General features: G+C 32.1%; 1 protein-coding gene across 29 annotated transcripts in view; it reads left to right on the top strand.

Moving 5' to 3' along the window:
• cac (calcium voltage-gated channel subunit cacophony) overlaps positions 1 to 20,869 on the top strand; it is a 167,471-nt gene that overhangs the window by 128,465 nt on the left and 18,137 nt on the right. For 13 of the 29 annotated variants that reach the window (XM_089082011.1, XM_089082013.1, XM_089082028.1 and 10 more), the window contains 10 exons: positions 1,332 to 1,460; positions 7,513 to 7,596; positions 9,043 to 9,090; positions 10,460 to 10,576; positions 10,803 to 10,868; positions 12,893 to 12,984; positions 14,688 to 15,172; positions 15,494 to 15,598; positions 15,675 to 15,778; positions 17,062 to 17,118. In XM_089082011.1, coding sequence (XP_088938137.1) covers positions 1,332 to 1,460; positions 7,513 to 7,596; positions 9,043 to 9,090; positions 10,460 to 10,576; positions 10,803 to 10,868; positions 12,893 to 12,984; positions 14,688 to 15,172; positions 15,494 to 15,598; positions 15,675 to 15,778; positions 17,062 to 17,118 — 1,287 coding nt within the window. Of the gene's footprint in view, positions 1 to 1,331; positions 1,461 to 5,093; positions 5,205 to 7,512; positions 7,597 to 9,042; positions 9,091 to 10,459; positions 10,577 to 10,802; positions 10,869 to 11,512; positions 11,605 to 12,892; positions 12,985 to 14,687; positions 15,173 to 15,493; positions 15,599 to 15,674; positions 15,779 to 17,061; positions 17,119 to 20,869 lie in introns of all 29 variants that reach the window. The other 16 variants (XM_089082039.1, XM_089082055.1, XM_089082134.1 and 13 more) reach the window with 9 other exon arrangements.

Raw genomic sequence — 20,869 nt, 5'->3', positions numbered from 1 at the left:
TACACATTTAAAATATTTCTTTTTTTTTCTTTTTTTTAAGTTTTTTTTTTTTAAATTGTAACGGAAAGAAGCTCGTCTTGAAATTTATTTCAGTGTTACATTAAACGATTTTTTTTCTTGTCGTTGCATCCGACGGAGTCGGATTACTCAAAAAAATTCCTGATATATCCATTGATCTAGAAGATCAGACGCGATCATCAGTTACCTATCAGTTAGTACACGCCGGATATTTCTCATCGCACCGTTAACAAATCGATTAAAGAGGTATACAAAAAAAAGGTAACGGTATATCCACGGTGGTCCACGTATACACAGTTGACATACGCACCACACTTGTCGAAAGACTAATTGATATCGCAGGAATGTAAGAGAACAAACGTTTCATTCAATATATAATACACGCATAGGCTCGTACACGTATAATTTCGATGACGATATGAAAATGTCCTCCCCCCCCCCCACGGATATAGGCTGGCATACATTACTATGTTTTTACATATACGTAATTTTGCATATATTTCTCGCACTTTATTTTACACGCCCGTACGTATGTACGATCAAAAACTGTGTACCAATTCGTGATATTCAAAAAAGCTATCACATAACATGATTCGCGCGCCATTCTCGAACGTAATGATTTATTTGAAATTTTTATTATACACTCTTTTATTTTTACCTCTCGAGAACTTTTATTTTGACATTATTTTGACATTATTTGACGCAATTTCTGCCTGTGCAAATCAAAACAGCATGAAGGAAGGTGACAATGCTTCAGCAGGATTAATTCTACGTTAGACTGGAATGTCTTTAAAAATAATGTCGTGCCAAATGTTTATCGTTCTAAATACATAAATATCGTACAATTAAAATTCAATTGAAATTAAAATTCTTTTTTCTTATAACTATTTTTTATATAATATTATTATTTTCGAATGTTGTGAGCTAATTTTGTTGAGCGTTTAACAAAATTTATAACTAACAGAAAAAATTGTTAAATACACATTATTAATTATATTTGACGATACAAATTGTACACTTTATCTTAATTCCAAGGTTCATCCTGCTGATGCGAGTTCTGTCCATCTTTTTTCGGTATCTATTGTATGGCACAAAATGTTTTTTCATGTATCGGTGCACAGAATTTCGTGAAAGAAAAAAATGAAGAGCCACTTCTTCTTTCCTCGAAGGATTAGAGGAAGGAAGAGGGTCGTGCCAAAGAAAAAGTAAAGAGGAAAAAAATCTCGTCTGTACGAGACACGCGATATAAGCTTGTACATACGTACGTATGTCTATCTGTCCGGCCGGTGTGTTTGTCAGTGTATGCATTGCAGTTCCATCAGCAAAACGAACAAGAACCCGCGTACAAAGCATACAAGAACACGCTGAAGTACATGAACATGTGCTTCACGGGGATGTTCACTGTCGAGTGCATACTGAAGATCGCAGCATTCGGCGTGAAGGTAGGCTCCACATACCGCCAAACATCCCTCTCTCATCGAGCTCTCGATATAATTTAAAGCGAGACTTAATTCGAGACTCTCGCCAAATTGAATCGTGCGAAAAGTGACTCCTCGCGATCGTTCCCCAAAATCAGAAGCCTAAAAAAAAAAAAAAATCTCTCGTCGCTGTCGAAAATAATACATTTTTTGTCGGAATAATATTAAAATAATGTAGCATATTATAATAATATTTTGAATATATAATATTAATTCAATAAAATAATATTAGAAAAATCTCTTGAAAAGATCATAAAGACGAGGATAGCAAAATTATCGTAATGATTTTATACAGTTAAATTCATTAATCAATGGTGAATATGAAGGCAAGGTTCATTGGCAGTGAAAGACGGGGAAACGTCGCGAGAGGGTTAATTTTCGTGTCACCCGGTAAGTGCCGCTTATTAGAAGGTAATTAGAAGGGGTTCTTCGCGAGTACCGATGTAACAATACGACATATCAGAACACTCTCGGTACTCCGGAGACATCCGTATATACTCTCTATCTCGCGCGTGTATATCTATACAAATATATAGAGGATACTATTTAGTGAATTTTCTGTGCGCAGGGCTGAACAAGTGCTAGATGCTGTCGGAGTAGTTGTAGCGTTTTCCATTTCTTGATATACTTTCTTATGAACACATAGATATGTATTTCGATAGAACTAGAATGGTATTTTTCGATGGTGTTCCTCTGTGCAAGAATACAGCTGCAAGATCTAGATAGAAACTTTGTCTTTATTACTCGTATTTGTTGTTCCGACTTTGGAACTCTGTATAAAATAAACTCCACAAGTACTTTAGTATACAAAAAATGCTCAGCTCTGTACACGTGATCGAGCTTCAGGGCAATCTGGGGAGATTCGAGATATAAATACATCTAAGGTACTTGAACTCCCCTATTTTTATTTCCGAAATGTGATTCTAAACTTTTTTTTTTAATTAATGCTAAATGAAATGGACAATGTGAATAGTTTTGGTTCCATTTGCATTCATTTTCAAGTCATATTATTTAATTAATTGTCTATTTTTTACTTTTATGAGCTTTGTCTTTAAAAAAATTTTTTTGATGGCTCTTTAGTTTATATAAAAATCATAATTGATTGCACACAATTAATTGAATCATTTTTCATAAAAATAAAGTAAAATTAATTAATCAGATTGTATTTATCACACACATATACATAAAATACAATAAAGAAAGACAAGAATATACAAATCTTCCCAGATGTCCTACATAATTACACTGAATACTACATCAATTACATAACGATAACGGGATTAAGTCATTAATTATAAATTTATGATATTGCATTTTTTATTTTTATTAATTTCTGTATGTTTAGCGAAGCATTAATTCACTCTTGTTTCATCCCGTTATCATGAAAAAAAAGCTAATTACATTGACAAGGTTCTGAAAAAATTTAAAATACGATTAAATTTTTACAGAATGCTAATATCGATTGTCACATCGATTGTCTCTCTCTCTCTCTCACATACACACACACACACACACACACACACACACACACACACAGATATTCGATGGTATTAAATACTCTAAAGCGAGTCTTTCTTCAAAAACTTAAGGTTATTAAAACTAATACAATAAATATGTATTATTTTTATTATAATTATGCTACTCATTTAACGAAATATAAATGATAAAATTTATAATTTATTAACAAGAGTACGCTCTTAGAGTTTTAATTAATATATAATTAATACAAGCACACGTAGTGAATAATTATACTTACAAATACACAGACATAAAGATTTATATATCGTACACCTTCATATAGCACTCATGGACACTTAAACATGACGAATTGAAAACATAAAACTTACGGGTTATTGTCATATCGGATTATTTTCAATTTTATCTATCTTCATTATGTTTTTTTATCTATTTCTTACTCTACTCTTTGTCCCTGTTTCTCTCTCTCTCTCTCTCTCTCTCTCTCTCTCTCTGCCTTTGTCTCTCTTTCACTCTTTCTCTATTATCTTTTGTTTTTTCTCATTATATTGATTTTCCGAAATACTTTCAACTGAGAACACGGAACGGGCGGGGAATATATTCAAGAAGAAGTCTCGAAGGCCGAGAAAAGGTGTACATAAAGAAAGTTTCGTTTTTCTAACATCCCTTGCATGCTTTGCTCGTATTTTGTCTGCATCCGCACGTAATCACTTGCACGGTCTGATATACTTTTGACTCCTTGCATGCGTATATCACAATTACTTATGACTGCGTATTGTGGGTCGAGAATAACAATAATGGCAATGACGACAGCGATAAATGAAATATATACATTTTGGGGGAGAAAATAGCGAAAAGTGGCTCTCTTTAAAAATGCACGAACATGTGCTTTAGTCATTGCAATCACTATAGAAAGGGTAATGACAAAGAAAGCTCGAAGAACATATATATGTGCGCTAAAAATAAAAGTCAAAAGAGTCGCAAGTAGCGCGCCGTAAAAAAAAAAAATATTCTATATATTTTATACATAGACATAAACTAGCATAATGTTATCTATTATCATTCAAATCCAATAATGTGTTTTAAACTCCAATAATAAAAATGATGATAATGATGATGGTGATAATAATGTTGATGAGAACAATGATTTATGGTAATCATAAGGAGGCTAAAGCCGAAAAGTCGCGAAAGCACTTTTCGGTCCTATTCGCCGCACGCATGCTATTGTATTGTGAAAAAAAAGCATTAATCTTTGTCCCACACGAGCACACATTCAGCACACATGGAATTAAACGTCGTATTTTACATACACATATATATCGATCGAGACTTATGTATTACATATATGACAAATCTCTTAAGAAATCATCTTGTAATAGATTGGTTAGACTTGCTTGGTAATTTGGCAGGGAGAAGAGATAATTTAGAAAAAGATGAAAGACCAAACTTAATTATTTTAATTAGAGAAATAAGTTTATTAAACATTATATGTATTAAAGTATCGTTGTTTAATATACACCAAATATTGATTTCTAATTTGACATATTTTAGTATATAGTTTTTATATCTTTTCCTAAATTATAATTATGCTATATACTAAAAATATGGTACAAACACAGTACAATTTCATTTGATTGACAATCTGCCAAATTGTAACTGAAGTTGCGTTTGATTAGGAAATTGTTTGTCGAACAAGTTTCTATTGAAGTTTACGAATGAAATATTTTTAATAAATTAAAATGTTTTTAATGGGAAGAAAGATAAAAAGATAGAAAATTATAATTACCAATATGTATAGAATAGTAGTAATAATAATAATAATAATAATAATAATAATAATAATAATAATAATAATAATAATAATAATAATAATAATAATACTACGTAAACATATTTTTCGATTAAATAGCATTTATCTTGTACAAAAATTATGTCTCCTCTCCAATCCAATAGCAATATTCTATCCGGACAAGAAAAATAGATGAAGGGAGCGATCGGAATACAGAAACTAATTAATTAAAAGAGGACGAAGAGATATACTTATAGATATATATGCAGGGCGCACAAAGGAATATTAGAGTCTGCGTTGTGTTACGTCTGTGTGTTGGGTGTATTTTGTAGTATCACGATGCGCCGGCAGTTTTATTGGACTTCTTGACCTACGTGAACTTGGTCGTCACTCTCCTTTTCCTCATTGAGTGCATCCTTAAACTCGTCGCCTTCGGATGCAAGGTATAAACAAGCCTCTTAAATCGCTCTCTAACTCCATCTCACTCTCACTCGACTCACACTGCAAATTTTTATCACTTGTAACTCCACCGAGAGATTAACATCACTCACCGGTCGTCATTGATTGTGTGATTTTACTGGTCGGAGGATTCTCTTGAAGAAAGTGGGGATCCCAAGAACTGGCGAGAGGAACGGAAGGGAACACATCGAGACATCGCGAAACTGTTTGTCGCGAAAATGAAAAGTATTATAAAGAGTACTTTTAAGTAAGACTTGTCGAGATTTTAAGTAAACTTGTGATATATGAAATTCTTACTTTTGAATGGGCATTCGAGAGGTAGCGATTGCCAGAAAACAGGACAGCGTCATTTGCGAGATTAAAATAAAGTGATACAAAATTATATTGTATTTTTTAAATACTGAAAATTAACTAGATGTAAAATTTTTTTAAGCGTTAATATAAATATTATTAGAACTATTGCGAGACAATACTAAATAAAAATTTTTAAATAAGTTTAGTTACTTTAAATAGAAATTAAGAGTTCAATCTCTCTCTCAGTCATCATAAAATTATTTTTAAAAGAAATTTTTATACATTACTAGATTACTAGAAAGTAATGCTACAGATCAAAAGGTTTAAATAAAAACAGCGTGTTTTTGTTGAGAAAAAGCTGTTCGAAAATCAACAAATCAGCTTTTTGATGCAAACTTCACAGAAGAAATTTATGAAAATTAGATAATTAATTCTTAGATAATTGCTTTTTCATATACTGCGTAATATCCAACTGATAAATCTTATTTTCTGGCAAAAGTAGAAAAATGTTGAATATCAAGTTCGCGTGTCTCTATCTCTCTCACTCTCTCTCTAGTTTGCTTGCTATTACCGGCATGCTCCCGTAGATATGTCTCTAGAAGAGATCCCGTCACTTATACTCCAGCCGATTATCGATCATCAAAGCGTATAACTGAACGCTTTAAAAGAAATTCTTCGAGCAGATTTCTTCATTTTCGCGGATTTTGCTTTTGAAGTATTTTAAGCTTTACAATGATGGATATTTCTATCTCTATTATATAAAAAATTAAAAGAAGAATATACTTATTTCTTACTGCAAAAAAATTATATAAGAATATATTTCAGTGTTTGTTTGATATCGAAAGATATTAAATTTATTTACAAAATATTAAAATACAAATATTTTTATATTTTGAAATAAACAATTATTACTTTTGATAATTAAAGTTAACTAAAAATTAATCTCCTACATTTGTAAATAAAGTAAAATCGTTAATTCATGAAACATCTGTTTGAATAAAATTGATTAAACAAATTGATTGAATAAAAATGATTTGAATTTTATTTCACGCGAAGAAATCTGATCAATGACCATTATTAACATTCAGGAGCACTGTTCAGAGAGGCACACGTTACAGAATTTCAAGCTAATAAGTATTATACGTCCATGTAAGGAGTGCTCACACACAATGAACACAGACACGCACACAACACATATATACAGGCACTCTTACACACAAATAAATAGCGTATATATTCACAAAGGAAGCAGATTGTGCTATATTTTTCTTGTATTTCGAAGTCGGACTTGTAGTTTCTTCTTTAGTGGTAGCTACGCAAACATCTCACCAACACTTGAACTACGCCCAAGTTCGTTCAATAGATTATCGATTAATAATTAGTCTGGATTATTTACTTGTTTGATTAATTTACATAAATCAAGACATAATGAAGACCTTGATAAAAAAAAAGAACAATATATTATTTATCGAAGATGAATTTGCTTATATTGTTTTTTAAACAATATAATAATATTAAATACATACATAATAGACTTAAAAAATGTTTTTATGAAAAATATTAACAGAAATTTAAATATGTCTTCTATATAGATTATCATTCACATTCACAAAGAGAATATGTAGATCTTTATTTTAAAATGATATTTTGAAAACTTGAATTCATAATTTTGTCTAAAAAGTTATTGGACTAAAAATTAGAAAACGTTTATTTTATTTAACTATACTTATTCTTTTCTTTTTTTTAATTGTACAGTCAATTTCACTTATTTACAATTTATTTTCTATTCTATTTTGTTGTTCTTCATAATGTCTTGGTTTTAATTGTGATTGCTCATATATAAAAATCATGTACGATAATTAGAATTTTGATCTGCATCTGTTGGATGGAAGATGTCGAAGCTATTTAGCGAACTTTGGAGTAGTAGAAACAAATATATTCTATTAGAGACGATGAGACTACTTTGCTAATAAATTCTTTTGACTGTTCCGCGAGCAGAACTTCTTCAAAGACTACTGGAACATCTTTGACTTCATCACAGTGATCGGCAGCATCGTGGATGCCCTCGTGATCGAGTTCGGGGTACGTAGAGCACCGGAAAGTAGCGGGAAAAAGAGTATAAGTGTGTTAATTGCGTACTAGCTATTTAAACCTGTAATAGAACTCTTCCAGGTATGCATATGTAATCGGGGACCTTCTGAAAAACCCGAGGCTAGGCTGTGATTATGATGGTTGCTTGTTCTAACGAAAGAGAAGTCATTCCGATGAAGTCAAACATTAGAATTGATCTTGCAATGTTAACGCAAAACAAAGTAAAAACGACCGATAAAATAAATAGATGAAAAATTTTATATTTTTTGATGCATCTATTTATGAAAAAAATAATATAAGTGTATAAGTTGAAAGAACATTATTCACAAGAAACGTCTAACTAACTTTGAAAGTACTATTGATTGTTGAAAGTTAAGCGTAGAAGATTTATATACATAAAAAATTAAAACTAAATTTTTTTTAATATTTGAATATATATCATTAAACATCTATCGCGGAACGAAATTTTTTTTAATCTTGGCAATATAATGCCAAAGTTAAATTGTTTCAACATGCTAGATTAATTTCCACGTTTGAGATGAATTTGTCGAAATGCGCCTCTCGTTGGAACATGCATCTATGATAGTGATCCTTAATCGTCGCGGCAGTGTTGCTTGATGTGTATCTTTACCTTTCGTTTAACCCTTTTGCTGCTTATTTAGATTTCGTCGTATAAAACCCGTGTGACAAGTTAGCAGGTAAATTACGACAACTGAAGTATCTTTGTATTACCTTTTAGCTTCGTGCTGCATTCATACGCTACGTACATCACACTGTACATCGCTACATTTGCACAGTATACATTTACGCAGTTATATAGTGAAACAAGCTACATGTATATACACAAACATGAACATGTTTCCGATACCAATCCTATCCGTTCTTCGTACTAGGAACATTTCTTTCTATATCGATATTTTGTGACTTAGATTAATCAATGTCAATTGTAGTTTAGAGATAGAGAAGAAACAAATATTGTGTGGGATATTTATCTAATTTCTTGATTACTTCTCAAGTTGATTTCTCAATTTCTTTTCAAATCATACGGTGATGTTATTTTAATTATTCCAATTTCCATTGATGTAGCGATTACGATCTAGCTAATAATATATGTAGAATATGAATTATATTATTTGTGACTCTCGGAAGAATATCCAGTAAAAGTTTATGTCAAAAATTTATATATTTACTGCCTGCGCTTGTAAAATATTTTTCATAAAGATATGTTTTGGAAATATAAGTAAGAAAATAGCTAGAATTATCGTGAAGTGAGTATTGGTCCTGATATTAAAGTGAACTGCTTACGAAGTTATCGTCGCCAGTGTTGCCAGTCATTAGTATTTACTGTTCTTATTGTAATTTTGCCAAAAGTTGAACGATCAGAAGTTCAATATTGGGGATAGAATAATCTCGCAATCTCGCATATTTCTGTAATAGGGGGAGCGGCCGAGCATGCCCACTGGTGGCCAGCTAAGCGAAAAGAAGGTATAAAATTACTATCCAGTTTTTACGTTGACGACATAAGTTGGAAGAAATTACGATGTTGCAAGTACAGAATTATTATTAAATACCGCAACTCTGAATTTAGTTTTTACAATGATATAATATATATAACTTGTTTTACTATATAAGTAAAATAGCAAATAAATCTTTCTTTGTAATTCTTTCTTGAGAAACTATATTATTTCGAGTATAGATATTTTTATATGATATTTTATATGACTATATGATATTATTCTCAACATGTTAGGAATAATTATGGTAAATTTGCAAATAATAATGCAATTTAATTACAAGCAAGAAAAAAGAACTGGATTTTGAATATAATGTTTTATATTATCGAGGCTCTTTCTAGGTTATATTTAGATCAAATCATTTTCATCCTTTTTTTTTTACCATTTCCATTTACTTATCCTGTGCATGAACTTTACATAATACATAAACATAATTTTTACATAATACAAAAACTATTCGTACATTACACTAGCTTCAAACAATTTACAACACTAATCCCACGAATTTAATTGTTACATTACCGGATTTTGAAGGCATATGGATGCGATGTCTAATTTATCTAATTTATCTCGAACTTAATTTATTAATTATTTTTATAACGCAATAATCGGGACACGATTAGATTGTCACAGCAAAAGGGTTAATGCATTGCAAGTCCACAATTGCATTACAAGTCCATAAATAAAATTGCTGAAGCTTCATAGTAAAATATAATTTTTCATTATGTAAACTTGAGAATCATCAATGCATATATTTAAAATTAATTCCTTTAAACTTGATATTGAAAAATTAATTAAACAACTGCATCATAAATCTATTAATAATAGAATCAATTTACTTAAATTTGTATTAATATGGAATTAATTAAGTTTATAAATTATTTTTAACGAAAAGAACACCGTTAGTTTAATATACTGAAATACAACAAATATACAATTACTTATTTGTTTAAAAATATATCCTATTTATTTCCGTGGTGATGCCAATGATTAATAATTATTAGTAGCTCATGTTACAATTCGTCCTTCTTCTTTTTTTTTTGGGGGGGGGGGGGATGATCTTGTATCTCTAAAAGAATCCTGTTAAATTCTTTTGAGATTCCGTTTTAATTCCGCGTTTTTGTTTTTATTCCGCGAGAGAATGTCACGGAATTTAGTCTACAGCTTCGTTCGTGCATCGCCAAGGGTAGGGAAACGTAGCACGCCGAAAAAGGATTGGGATGTCCTTTGACGCGTGACACGCAACGCCGAAACGCTGCACGCACGAAGCTCCGTTTCTGGTGCGCGAGAAGGAGTCGGCATTTTTTGGGGTTAAGTGCAATTTCCTCTGTCCCCTGCAGGAGAACTTCATCAACGTCGGCTTTCTGAGACTCTTTCGCGCCGCTAGGCTGATCAAACTACTTAGGCAGGGATACACGATACGAATTTTGCTCTGGACCTTCGTACAATCCTTCAAAGTAAGCACGTTTTGTTAAACTAAAGAACTGATATTAATTTTTTTTTTTATTATTATATTTATCTTCGGTTTACGGTTTACATATCGACAGAAGTTATTATCTCTTATCTTTTAACATTTTTTACATTGCTACAAATTAGCCTCAAGTGCTACAAATTTATCACTAATTTCTATAAATATGATTAATTATCGAGATAACGATGAGATAAAAATCTATCTTCTTCCAGGCTCTGCCTTATGTTTGTCTTCTCATAGCGATGCTGTTCTTCATCTACGCTATCATCGGTATGCAGGTATGAATCTTCTGTTGCTTCAATTTCTCGAGAAGTTTTTACGAATTGGTCCCTTAAACGCGGTTTTGGGGAATGGTGTGCAGAAGAGTGCAGGATTGAAGTAACGTAATCATTAGGGATTTAGTTCAATAATAATAGTCTGATAATAAATTTAAGAATTTAATAAAATTAGAAATTATAATCAAAAGTATAGGATTAGAAATATTATTATATAAAATTAGATGTGAAATACCGAATAATAATTATTTTAATATATTTTACGTGTAGAAAACAGATATAGAATTGTCTGATTTTATATAGAGAAAACTTTTGAATTTTTACCATATTATTTTATTCGGGAGAAATAGTAACTTCTTTAATTGATTCTTTGATTAAAAACATGATTGGCTAATGATCTTCAAGATCGATGCCTATTTACAAAGTAAAGAATTATTGTTACTAGCGCTAGCTAATGTTATTTAGATATTTTTCTAAAAGCTAAAATTATAATTATCTTAACTTTGACTTGTGGGTGAGAAACGACGTGTCGAAGTGATCTCGGAATAGTTTCGGACACGCGTAACCTTGCAGATTGGGAATTTTAAGTGACAAACAGCAGATTCCCCCGGTGACCATTAAGTGACCCTGAAATTGTCCGTTGTCAGGTCTTTGGCAATATAGCGAACGATCCGGAAACAGCGATCGATGATCACAACAACTTTCAGTCCTTCTTCGCCGGTCTTATGTTGCTTTTTCGGTGAGTCGAGCAGCTAGATTGACTGCCAGTTCGACGGCGACGAATGAGATTACCTCCGGCCAATCACCGGCTGGTCCAACTGTCGTTGCTCTTTCGTACAAAGAGACATGTTCTGAAAGAAGCTAATGCTTTTGTCTTCTTTTAAATTCCGGAAGAAATGTTCTTTATTTATCAATTTTTATCTTTGTACTTTATTTATGAAACTTTGTACGTGAAAAGGGAACGATTTTGGCGCACAGCTGGCTCATGCGATCTTTCACGACGTTTCGCAGAATGTATATATCCCAAAAGAATTTTACAGCATTATGGGAAATTAACATAAGGGGAAGGTTACTTAATGGTTTACTGATCATACGTTACAATGGTAAATCCGTTTTTTTAAATATTTTACAATATTCTTCTTTCTTCTTTTGTAACAATTGCTTTGATAGAAAATTAGGCTTCAGTATTGACCGTAATATACATTGATCATTGGCCGTTGTTTTCATTGAAGCCCATTCCCGGCGAAACACCGTTAAAGGTCTCGCGTGATGCTGATGGGAGATACATCGTCGACCGTAGAGCAAGAAGTTAAAGGGAATATATATAAAAGTGTGATCGTCGTAAATTACTTCTAGAATAATGCTTTGTTGGCATGAACTGTAACGCGAGAGTAAGCTGCTCGACGTGTTAATCTGTTGTGACTCACCCCAGTTAGTAAAAGTCCTATAGAAAAGCTGTTCCATATAGTGATGCTTGCGTTAAAGTCTTGAAATTTTGATTAAGGTGGTGCTTGAGAGAATAAGTTTCATTAATAACATTAGTTGATATTTTATTTGTATCATATAGATGTGTGTAATTTTTCATACACTTATATTGATAATTAATGGTTTTGTCATGGAATTATTAGCAAAAGTTTTATTCTCAAAATACTAATTCTTCAGAACAAGTTAGAGTTATTTTCAATAAGATGAGATGAATAATTTTATCATTTATTTAAAAACAAATTTTATTTATCTCAATTCTCTCGGGTACACCGTGTATTTGTTGAAAAGGAAGTATGAAGAATTGTAGTTAGAGAAAATGGAATTCTATGATACTCATTATACACGCATACACAAAACCGTGATCGAAGCGATACAAAGATTGAAAATTGTCACCCAGCGAGAAGGAAAGCAGAGGACATACCGATTATTTCCATTTGATTTTTCGTTATTATTTAAAAAAAAAAAAAGTACATTTGGTGACGCAAATTTGTAATGCCGCTCGTGCCTTTTGGCTGCGGCCCTCTTCTTTCTGTGGGTCTCAGGTATTCGGTAACATCAGGCTGGATCCTGACACTTCTATTACCAAGCACAACAATTTCCAAAGCTTCATACAAGGTCTGATGCTGCTTTTTCGGTAAGTAACGTCACGTTAGAGGAAATCTAGCTAACTGTTTAGCCATTGAATTTGACCACGTGACTATGAGCGCGATTTGCAAAATGATCGAACGAGCTTTCACGCTCAACACCTGCGGCAAGCTATCTATCACTTATGATTTTGTTACGATTTGCGAGAGCACAATACGGAAGATATTTTCCGAGTTTTCTCAAACTGCAATGCAAAAGCAATCTTTGGTGACGTCCACGTGACAAGGACTTAATTAAATGAATTGTTTATATAATATTAATCATGTATATCACAAATTTTGCAATAATTAATTGACTCGACGAATTGACTTTGTTTTGTACAAGTTATTAAAAAATTTCAAAGTTTTTAATATTATACTGATATTTTCAATACAATACGTCCAAGAAAATTAATTATTCTGAAATTCTCAAAAATATTCAGAACATTTTATTAAAATTATATTTAATCAAAAATAAAAACTACTATTCGAATAAAAAATGTTAAGCCGTTTAATTTTTGAAATATGACTTTCGCTAATTCTCACGTTGAGCGTCCCAATTATCATGAGACTGTCGCGGAATCTTTTGATTCATTTAATTCGTATTATTTCCGGATGTATGTTCACAGCAGGCCTTTTCGCTTCGATCCAACCACATATTACTGTAAAGTTCCCAGCACTAAATTGAGCGCAAAAACAAGAATCAGGCTAAACGACACGGCATATTCAGAGCAAACAGAATACACAGCAGCCTCGAGTAGAATTGAGTTCGCTGTATTAAGTTCGCAGTATCTAGATTGCTTTTGATGTTGCATAAAATGCCAAGCCTTGTGCATGCCGCGCTTGTGAAGTGACTGGGCCCAATTGCTTGCTCTCCTCAGTCTCGAAATAGAATACTGTTCGTTAAAAAATTACTGATTACTCAAAGCAAAGAAACAAAAGAAAATTCTTACTCCTATACAATTTTATATGCAAATACGTGCATCTGGAATTTTTTTACAGGACTGAGGCGATTATAGAAATTAAACCCAAAATACGCTTTAAAAAGGCAATATTGTTCATTGAAGTAGCGCATGAATTTTTGCAAATATTAATTTGGCTTTTTACGATTGCATAAAAACGTTGTTTAAAAATATTAACTTGGGGATGTCCGTAGTATAGAAAAAAACCATAGGATAGATAATCGCGAAACAAATTTGTTTGCGATGAAATTGAATTATTTTCTAATCTTTTTTTCTTAACAATACAACATTAAATACTAATATCTCTCATTGTCAATAATTTTCTATCTTACATTAAAATTCGAAACACAATTTTCGAAACGTAATTTTGGCATGCCTAACTTGGATTGCTAACTTGAATTGAAACTATTATAGAGTTCCTGTTGGACTGTTGTGTATTAAATTACTACAAAATAGAATTCCGATTTCTTAATATAATTACGTATCAGAAACGGATTTGTATGTAGCCGTATCTATTCTCAGGAACAACAAGTCGCTTGTAACTTTCTAGAATAACAACATGGCAACTTCGTTGATCGTTTAACATTGATCAACTTAGAGTTGGAAGGTCTGCATGCGGATGAGAATATTAATATTAAATATAATTGCGGCTTTTCTGGCGGATGCGATGCGCTAGATCGCTGAATTATATATTCACTTGACTCGATTTGACATGAAAGGCGTAACGGAAGCTCAAGATAGATTTTCCTCAGGTGTGCCACGGGCGAGGCTTGGCCGAACATCATGCTGTCCTGCATAAAGGGTCGTCTCTGCGACGCGAAGGCCGAGAAAGAGGAGCCGGACGGCTGCGGCTCCAATATCGCCTACGCTTACTTCGTGTCTTTCATCTTCTTCTGTTCGTTCCTTATGCTGAATCTTTTCGTTGCCGTTATTATGGACAATTTTGATTACCTCACGCGGGACTCGTCAATCCTGGGCGCGCATCATCTCGACGAGTTCGTGCGGATCTGGGCCGAGTACGATCCGAATGCTACCGGCAAGATCCACTACACGGAGATGTACGACATGTTGAAGAACATGGACCCGCCGTTGGGGTTTGGCAACAAATGTCCGAATCGGCTCGCGTACAAGAAGCTCATCAGAATGAATATGCCGGTGGACGGTGACGGCAAGGTGAACTTTACCACAACGCTGTTCGCCCTGATTCGCGAGAATCTCAGCATAAAAATGCGATGCGGTAAGTTCGTTAGAATTTACAGGGCATGAAAAAAGATGTGAAAATGGTTGTCGTTGTTTCGCAGAAAGCAAAAGGTGGAAAAATAAATGCAATCATTCTTGATTCTTGTATCTTATTTTTTAAATGGCTAAAAATGATTTAAGAAGATTTTTAATATTGTTCATTCGTTTTTTGTTTTAAATTGAAATTATTTTTTAAAATTTATAACACATGCACTTGCAAGATAATAATATATTTTATAACGTTAATATCTTCTTATATACTTTTTTGTTATGATTGTAATTATTGAGGTAATAATATTATTTCTGTATGTTGTTTCAGCTGACGAAATGAATCAAGCCAATGAAGAACTGCGGGACACAATCAGGAGTATTTGGCCTTTACAAGCGAAAAAGATGTTGGATCTTTTGATACCTAAGAACGAAGGTAAAATTCGATCTTCTCTATTTAATGAGGCACATTTCGCAACTTGACAATAATCGCGCAATTTCTTTCTTTTCAGAATTAGGCAGAAATAAGCTCACCGTGGGTAAGATATACGTCTGCTTTCTGATACTTGAAAGTTGGAGGTCGACGAAGTTTGGTCAGCTAAAGTCTGCTGAACAGGTGAGCCTCTTTCTCCCTTTTTTTTTTTTTTTTTTTTTTTTTCAAAATATTTTTAAATAGCAGGTCCTAGAAATATATTTTTAGTATTAAGTTTTTTTTGTGATCCTTTAATTACGATTCTCTCATTCGAATCTGCTTTAAATTAATTTAATTTCCTTGTTTCAATTTAACAAATTAATTAAATGTAATTAAATGTAAGCGTCTAAATTTTTATATGCAAAAATAAACAATTTGTTAAGTGAAATATTTCATCTTGTGCCTTTTAAATTTTCGCTGCAAAAGAAACGAATCGGAAAATCGAATTTGAGGATCTCAATTAAGAATGGAGTTCGAGCGAATGTTTATCGTCGGCTTTTCTTCATGATAGGACATATTGCGTGCAAATAAGATTCAAAATAGAATATTTCCCGGAAGTCTCACGTAGTCTCATAGTTCGATCATAAATTTTAAAATTGTCACGAAAGTTTTTCAAGTATAAATAGATATATTTCTAATGAAACATAGATACATTTAACGAGTTAATTTAGATTTATTAGAGTTTGTTAAATCATATGCTAAATTGTAATCTTAACAAAAGAATATGTTTTTAAAGATCATTTACTTAAAGATAAATCTAATCATATGAAAGAATAAAATAGGAGAAAGAAAATAGTATCTTTTTATTTGCTTCGTACAGGCCCATTTTATGGGACAACAAGAAACAATAAACTATTTAGTCAAATCATTTATACAATTATTCTATTTATGTATATTAGTTAAGTCAATGTTTGTAGAAATAATTAGATCTTACTTGAATATAGTATCTCGAAATTTGTGCAAGTAATTAATATAGATTATCTGTCATCAATCTATCAATTGTTGTGTATTAATTTATTTTAGAATAATTTATAATGATCATATAATCATTATTTTAAAATCGACATTGAAAAAAAAAACATTTATCATCAAATCATTATTCATTAAATATTTCTTTTTGATTGCAATTGATAGATTGGAGCGGCAATATTTGTCTATTATAGATAGCCTGAAAATTCTGAATAGATTTTTAATTAGATCATTAGATAACAGAAGACACAATATTTTTATTATTCTTTTTTTATTGGAAATCTCTAAAATGAGAGAGAATAGGCATTTTTGAAACGGATTAATGACATCTAAAGAATAGTAACAATTAATATAGTTAATTTATTGATTGAATTATTTTTTTTTTAATATACTCAAACCGAAAGGATAATCACACAACTTTCAATCATCTCCTTGTATCTTTTCTCTTTGTTTTCCAGAATGATAACGATCTTATCGATAACGATAATGCTGGGCAAAGTCCTGCAGCCCAGGCGGTAGTACTTACTTTTTCTCTTACTTATTATCTTATCTTAACACTGTTTCGTTTTTTTTTGGCTGTACGATTTGTGTTGAAATTTTAATCACATTCGTCCGTTTTGCATTAAATACGTACTGCAAAAGTTTCTCCTCAATCTGTTTACCGATCTTTATATTCTAACATTTTTATAAAAATAACTTATTGCTTAAGAAACGAAACGAATCTTTTGCAGCATATAATTTATTTTCTTTTGTAAAATAACACTCCACAATCCAATTTTTCTATTTCACTCTTTACACGCATTATCCAGAGGCACAAATATTGCATGAAGAACAATGTTTCACGAAGTGCGATTGACGAATTATTTTTTTATTTTTGAAATAAATGCTGACTGACATGACAACACTTTCTTTTTATCTCTTTAATATATCTTTATTAATTAAATATTTACATGAAATACTTCAAACAATACAATCTGTAAAATAAATAATTTTATTTTTAGTTATGTATAATAAGACTGCTGTGCCTCTGGCATGTTTTTTTTCTACAATTAACACCGCACACAATCTTTCTTTTCACTCGTCATAAGTGTACATGATTACTTTGGATCTATTTTTTGTTTGTGTAAAGTAGCCCTTTATTTATTCACTAATATGATACCAGACACACCTAATACATACTACATAAGGATATAACGAAACAGCTATTTTTGCCATTATTAATGTCATATAAAATTATTATTATAAAATTATTATATAAAAATAAATTCAATGAGTAACACGCACGACAAAGAATTATATTAAAATTTCATTTTTTAGTCCACTACAAATTTCAGAATTAATTTCAATTTCGCAAAATCTCAATATAAAATTGTTTCATTACAATATATAAAAACATTCTTTAAATTAGAAAAAATATCGAAATTTCGAAAAATTATGAAAATGTATGTTTGCATATCTCCAATAATATATAAATTTATGAAATTTAATTTAAAGAACGCAAAATATTCAAAGTCAAAAATAAAGAATTAGATTAACGAAAAAGGATAGCAAGAGGATAGATAGCTGTTTCGCACAACACAATTTGAAATTAAACACGGCAATACATTTTAGTCTATCTTACTTAGGCACTTATCATGTTAGACATGTAATATCTAATAGATCTTTAATCAGGCTCGTACACGAGCTAGTCTTTAGACATTTAGCGCCTTTCTGATGTGAAAAGGTTTTTTTTTTTTTTTTTTTTCTTTTTCTAATCGCACGTTTCCTTTTGTCAAGCTAGTTTAGGATAACGTCGAAGAATAGCTCTCTCTCTCATTTCGATCTATATATCACAAAGGGAAGGTGATCTCTTCTCCTTGATGACTCTCTTGGCGAGGTTCCGCGCGGTGCGAGAAGCTCCCGCAGTGATATATACGATTGTAATATGTTTGTCAGAGTTGTTTTTTAGTCGTGTTGTTGCCGACACGTGGGTAACACGTGGCTACGTACGCACGTGTATGCGCGTGTAGATATATCGGCTCTTTGTCAACCGGCAATACGGTATAGCTGTGTGTAAGTAAGTCACCTCGTAGAGCGCCTCGTTTCTCGAGCCTATTTAGAGCGAGAAGTAGCCCGATGAGTCGATCGATTTTCGAACGTATATACGTATATACAATATAGCCCGCCTTTTGCCTCAGTCTACGACAATCGCCTCTTAGATATATACACTCTTTTCTTGCTAAGCAAGCCTTCTTTCGGTTAACTAAACGTATAGTTGGCGACAGCCGATTCTAGAGCGTGACGTAGAAACTTCCTTTTTATTCTGTCGGATTTTGTCCACTTTGCTCACGAGCAAACGTTTTGACGAAACATCTCTTTCCTTTATTTAGTTTGATGCGAACCTTTTAAAGTAGTAGAATTACGTTGGAATTACGTTGCTCCAAGCATTAACTTCGCTGCACAAGCTCAAGTAACACAACATTCTAATAATAAAAAAATTATTAGCTATTAGGGAATTCCTCTCTATTGATGGGATAATAAGTATCTAACTAGTAACAATTAATAAAATAAAAATAAAAAATTACAATTATTAATTTTATTATTAGGAAGTCGTTGTGCTGTTTATACAAGAATGTCGATTGCCTCGCTTGATCTTAATAAGAAAATAGATTCGAGGATCATCTAATGTCTAAGCAAGTAAATTCAAACGTGACGAAAAAAATTTAAATTTGAAAATTTTTCATTTCTCTTTTCTTAGATGCTAGATAATCCAAAAATATCTTTTTCTTACGATGCGAAGTTTAATGCGGCAGCTAATGATAACGCTCCTGCAAGCTAATGCCGAAAAAATTCTTTTTTTCTGGTTTCTTACGACTTTTATCGTAGTAGTGTAGAGGAGAACTAATAGGCACTTTTTGACCAGTGATTTCAGCAGTAGACTCGTAGACTTGCCCAATTTATCCGATCGCTTTCTACTACTAGAACAATTTTCCGCTTTCTACTAGAGCAATTTTCCGCTCTTTCAATTACACGTTACATGTCATTCACTCTCTATATTATATACACGCGCACTGACACAAAGTAAATCAGCCTTAACGATCTCTAATATAATAAATTAAATTCTTTTATACAACGCAATAATAATGGCCGCAATTTAGCGAATAACCTAAAAGACCCAAGAATTTCCGCAAGAATTTCGATAAATTGCTCCTATAAATCGCGAATCATCGGCGAGCAATCGGACGTATTTCGATTTGACAGAAATGATACCGTAAATATTAATTAATAAATATTTCGTAAATATTACTCAATTTCTTTACAGACAACTTCTAACTCGCGATAGATAAAGAAGATTTATTCGCATTTTATTTATTTGCATTCTAAATGTCTTTCGATAGTCTACAATTTCTATTTTTACAGCAAGCACTCGACTCAAAGTCACTGACTTTTGGAGGATGTCCCAAAAGTGTTGGTTGCTAAAGCATTTATGAAAATTCTTGCTAATTAATCATTTCTTAATTTCACGGAGAATTCGATGAAGAAAATAATCACAGTTAAAAGACGTACTATAATTTTGGGACATCTCACATATCAGCGGCATGTTCCAGATTCCTTAACCCTGGAATATATTTCTACTTAGACGTTTATTGCATACCAAGCAGCAGAGTTTCAATTTTGTCCACGGTTATCTGTATGATCTTTATGGAGTGAACTACCCGTGTTCTATCTCGTAAATTATGACACTAATGATAATAATAATAATAATAATAATAATAATAATAATAATAACAATGACGCAAAAAGAATATTTTAATATTTTCGATTATTATGTAATGTATGAAATAGTGCTGTGCAGTATGTGTAGATGTGGTAGAACAGCGGGACTTCACTCGTTTTATGCATGCTTACTAACAATTGCCTTCTTGCAGTATTGTTACATCTCTTAAACGCGATTAACCGCGTTTACTTACTAACGCATTTGTGTCCACTTATATAACACTTTTTATATACGAAGGAGAAAGAGGAGGAGTAACATTTCTTTTTCTCTCTTTTTTTTTTTTTTTTTTTTTCCCCCCAATATATGTAACATAGTCTCGATCAACATATACAGGCTTTGCGACACATTAAAAAAAAAAAAAAATTTGCCCCGCTGCAATACCGTTTACCGCTATTGTTTTGCAATTCTTGCATCACACACGTTCTCTCGAGTGTATACGATAGTCCGAGATATGGAAGAAAATCGCCGTAAAACCGACACAAGTAAACGCACCATCACGGCATGCCTTT

This window comes from Pogonomyrmex barbatus, unplaced genomic scaffold, assembly GCF_055798465.1.
Source record: "Pogonomyrmex barbatus isolate J1 unplaced genomic scaffold, ASM5579846v1 scaffold1, whole genome shotgun sequence".
Classification (NCBI taxonomy): domain Eukaryota; kingdom Metazoa; phylum Arthropoda; class Insecta; order Hymenoptera; family Formicidae; genus Pogonomyrmex; species Pogonomyrmex barbatus.
This window is presented reverse-complemented; position numbering and strand designations above follow the sequence as displayed.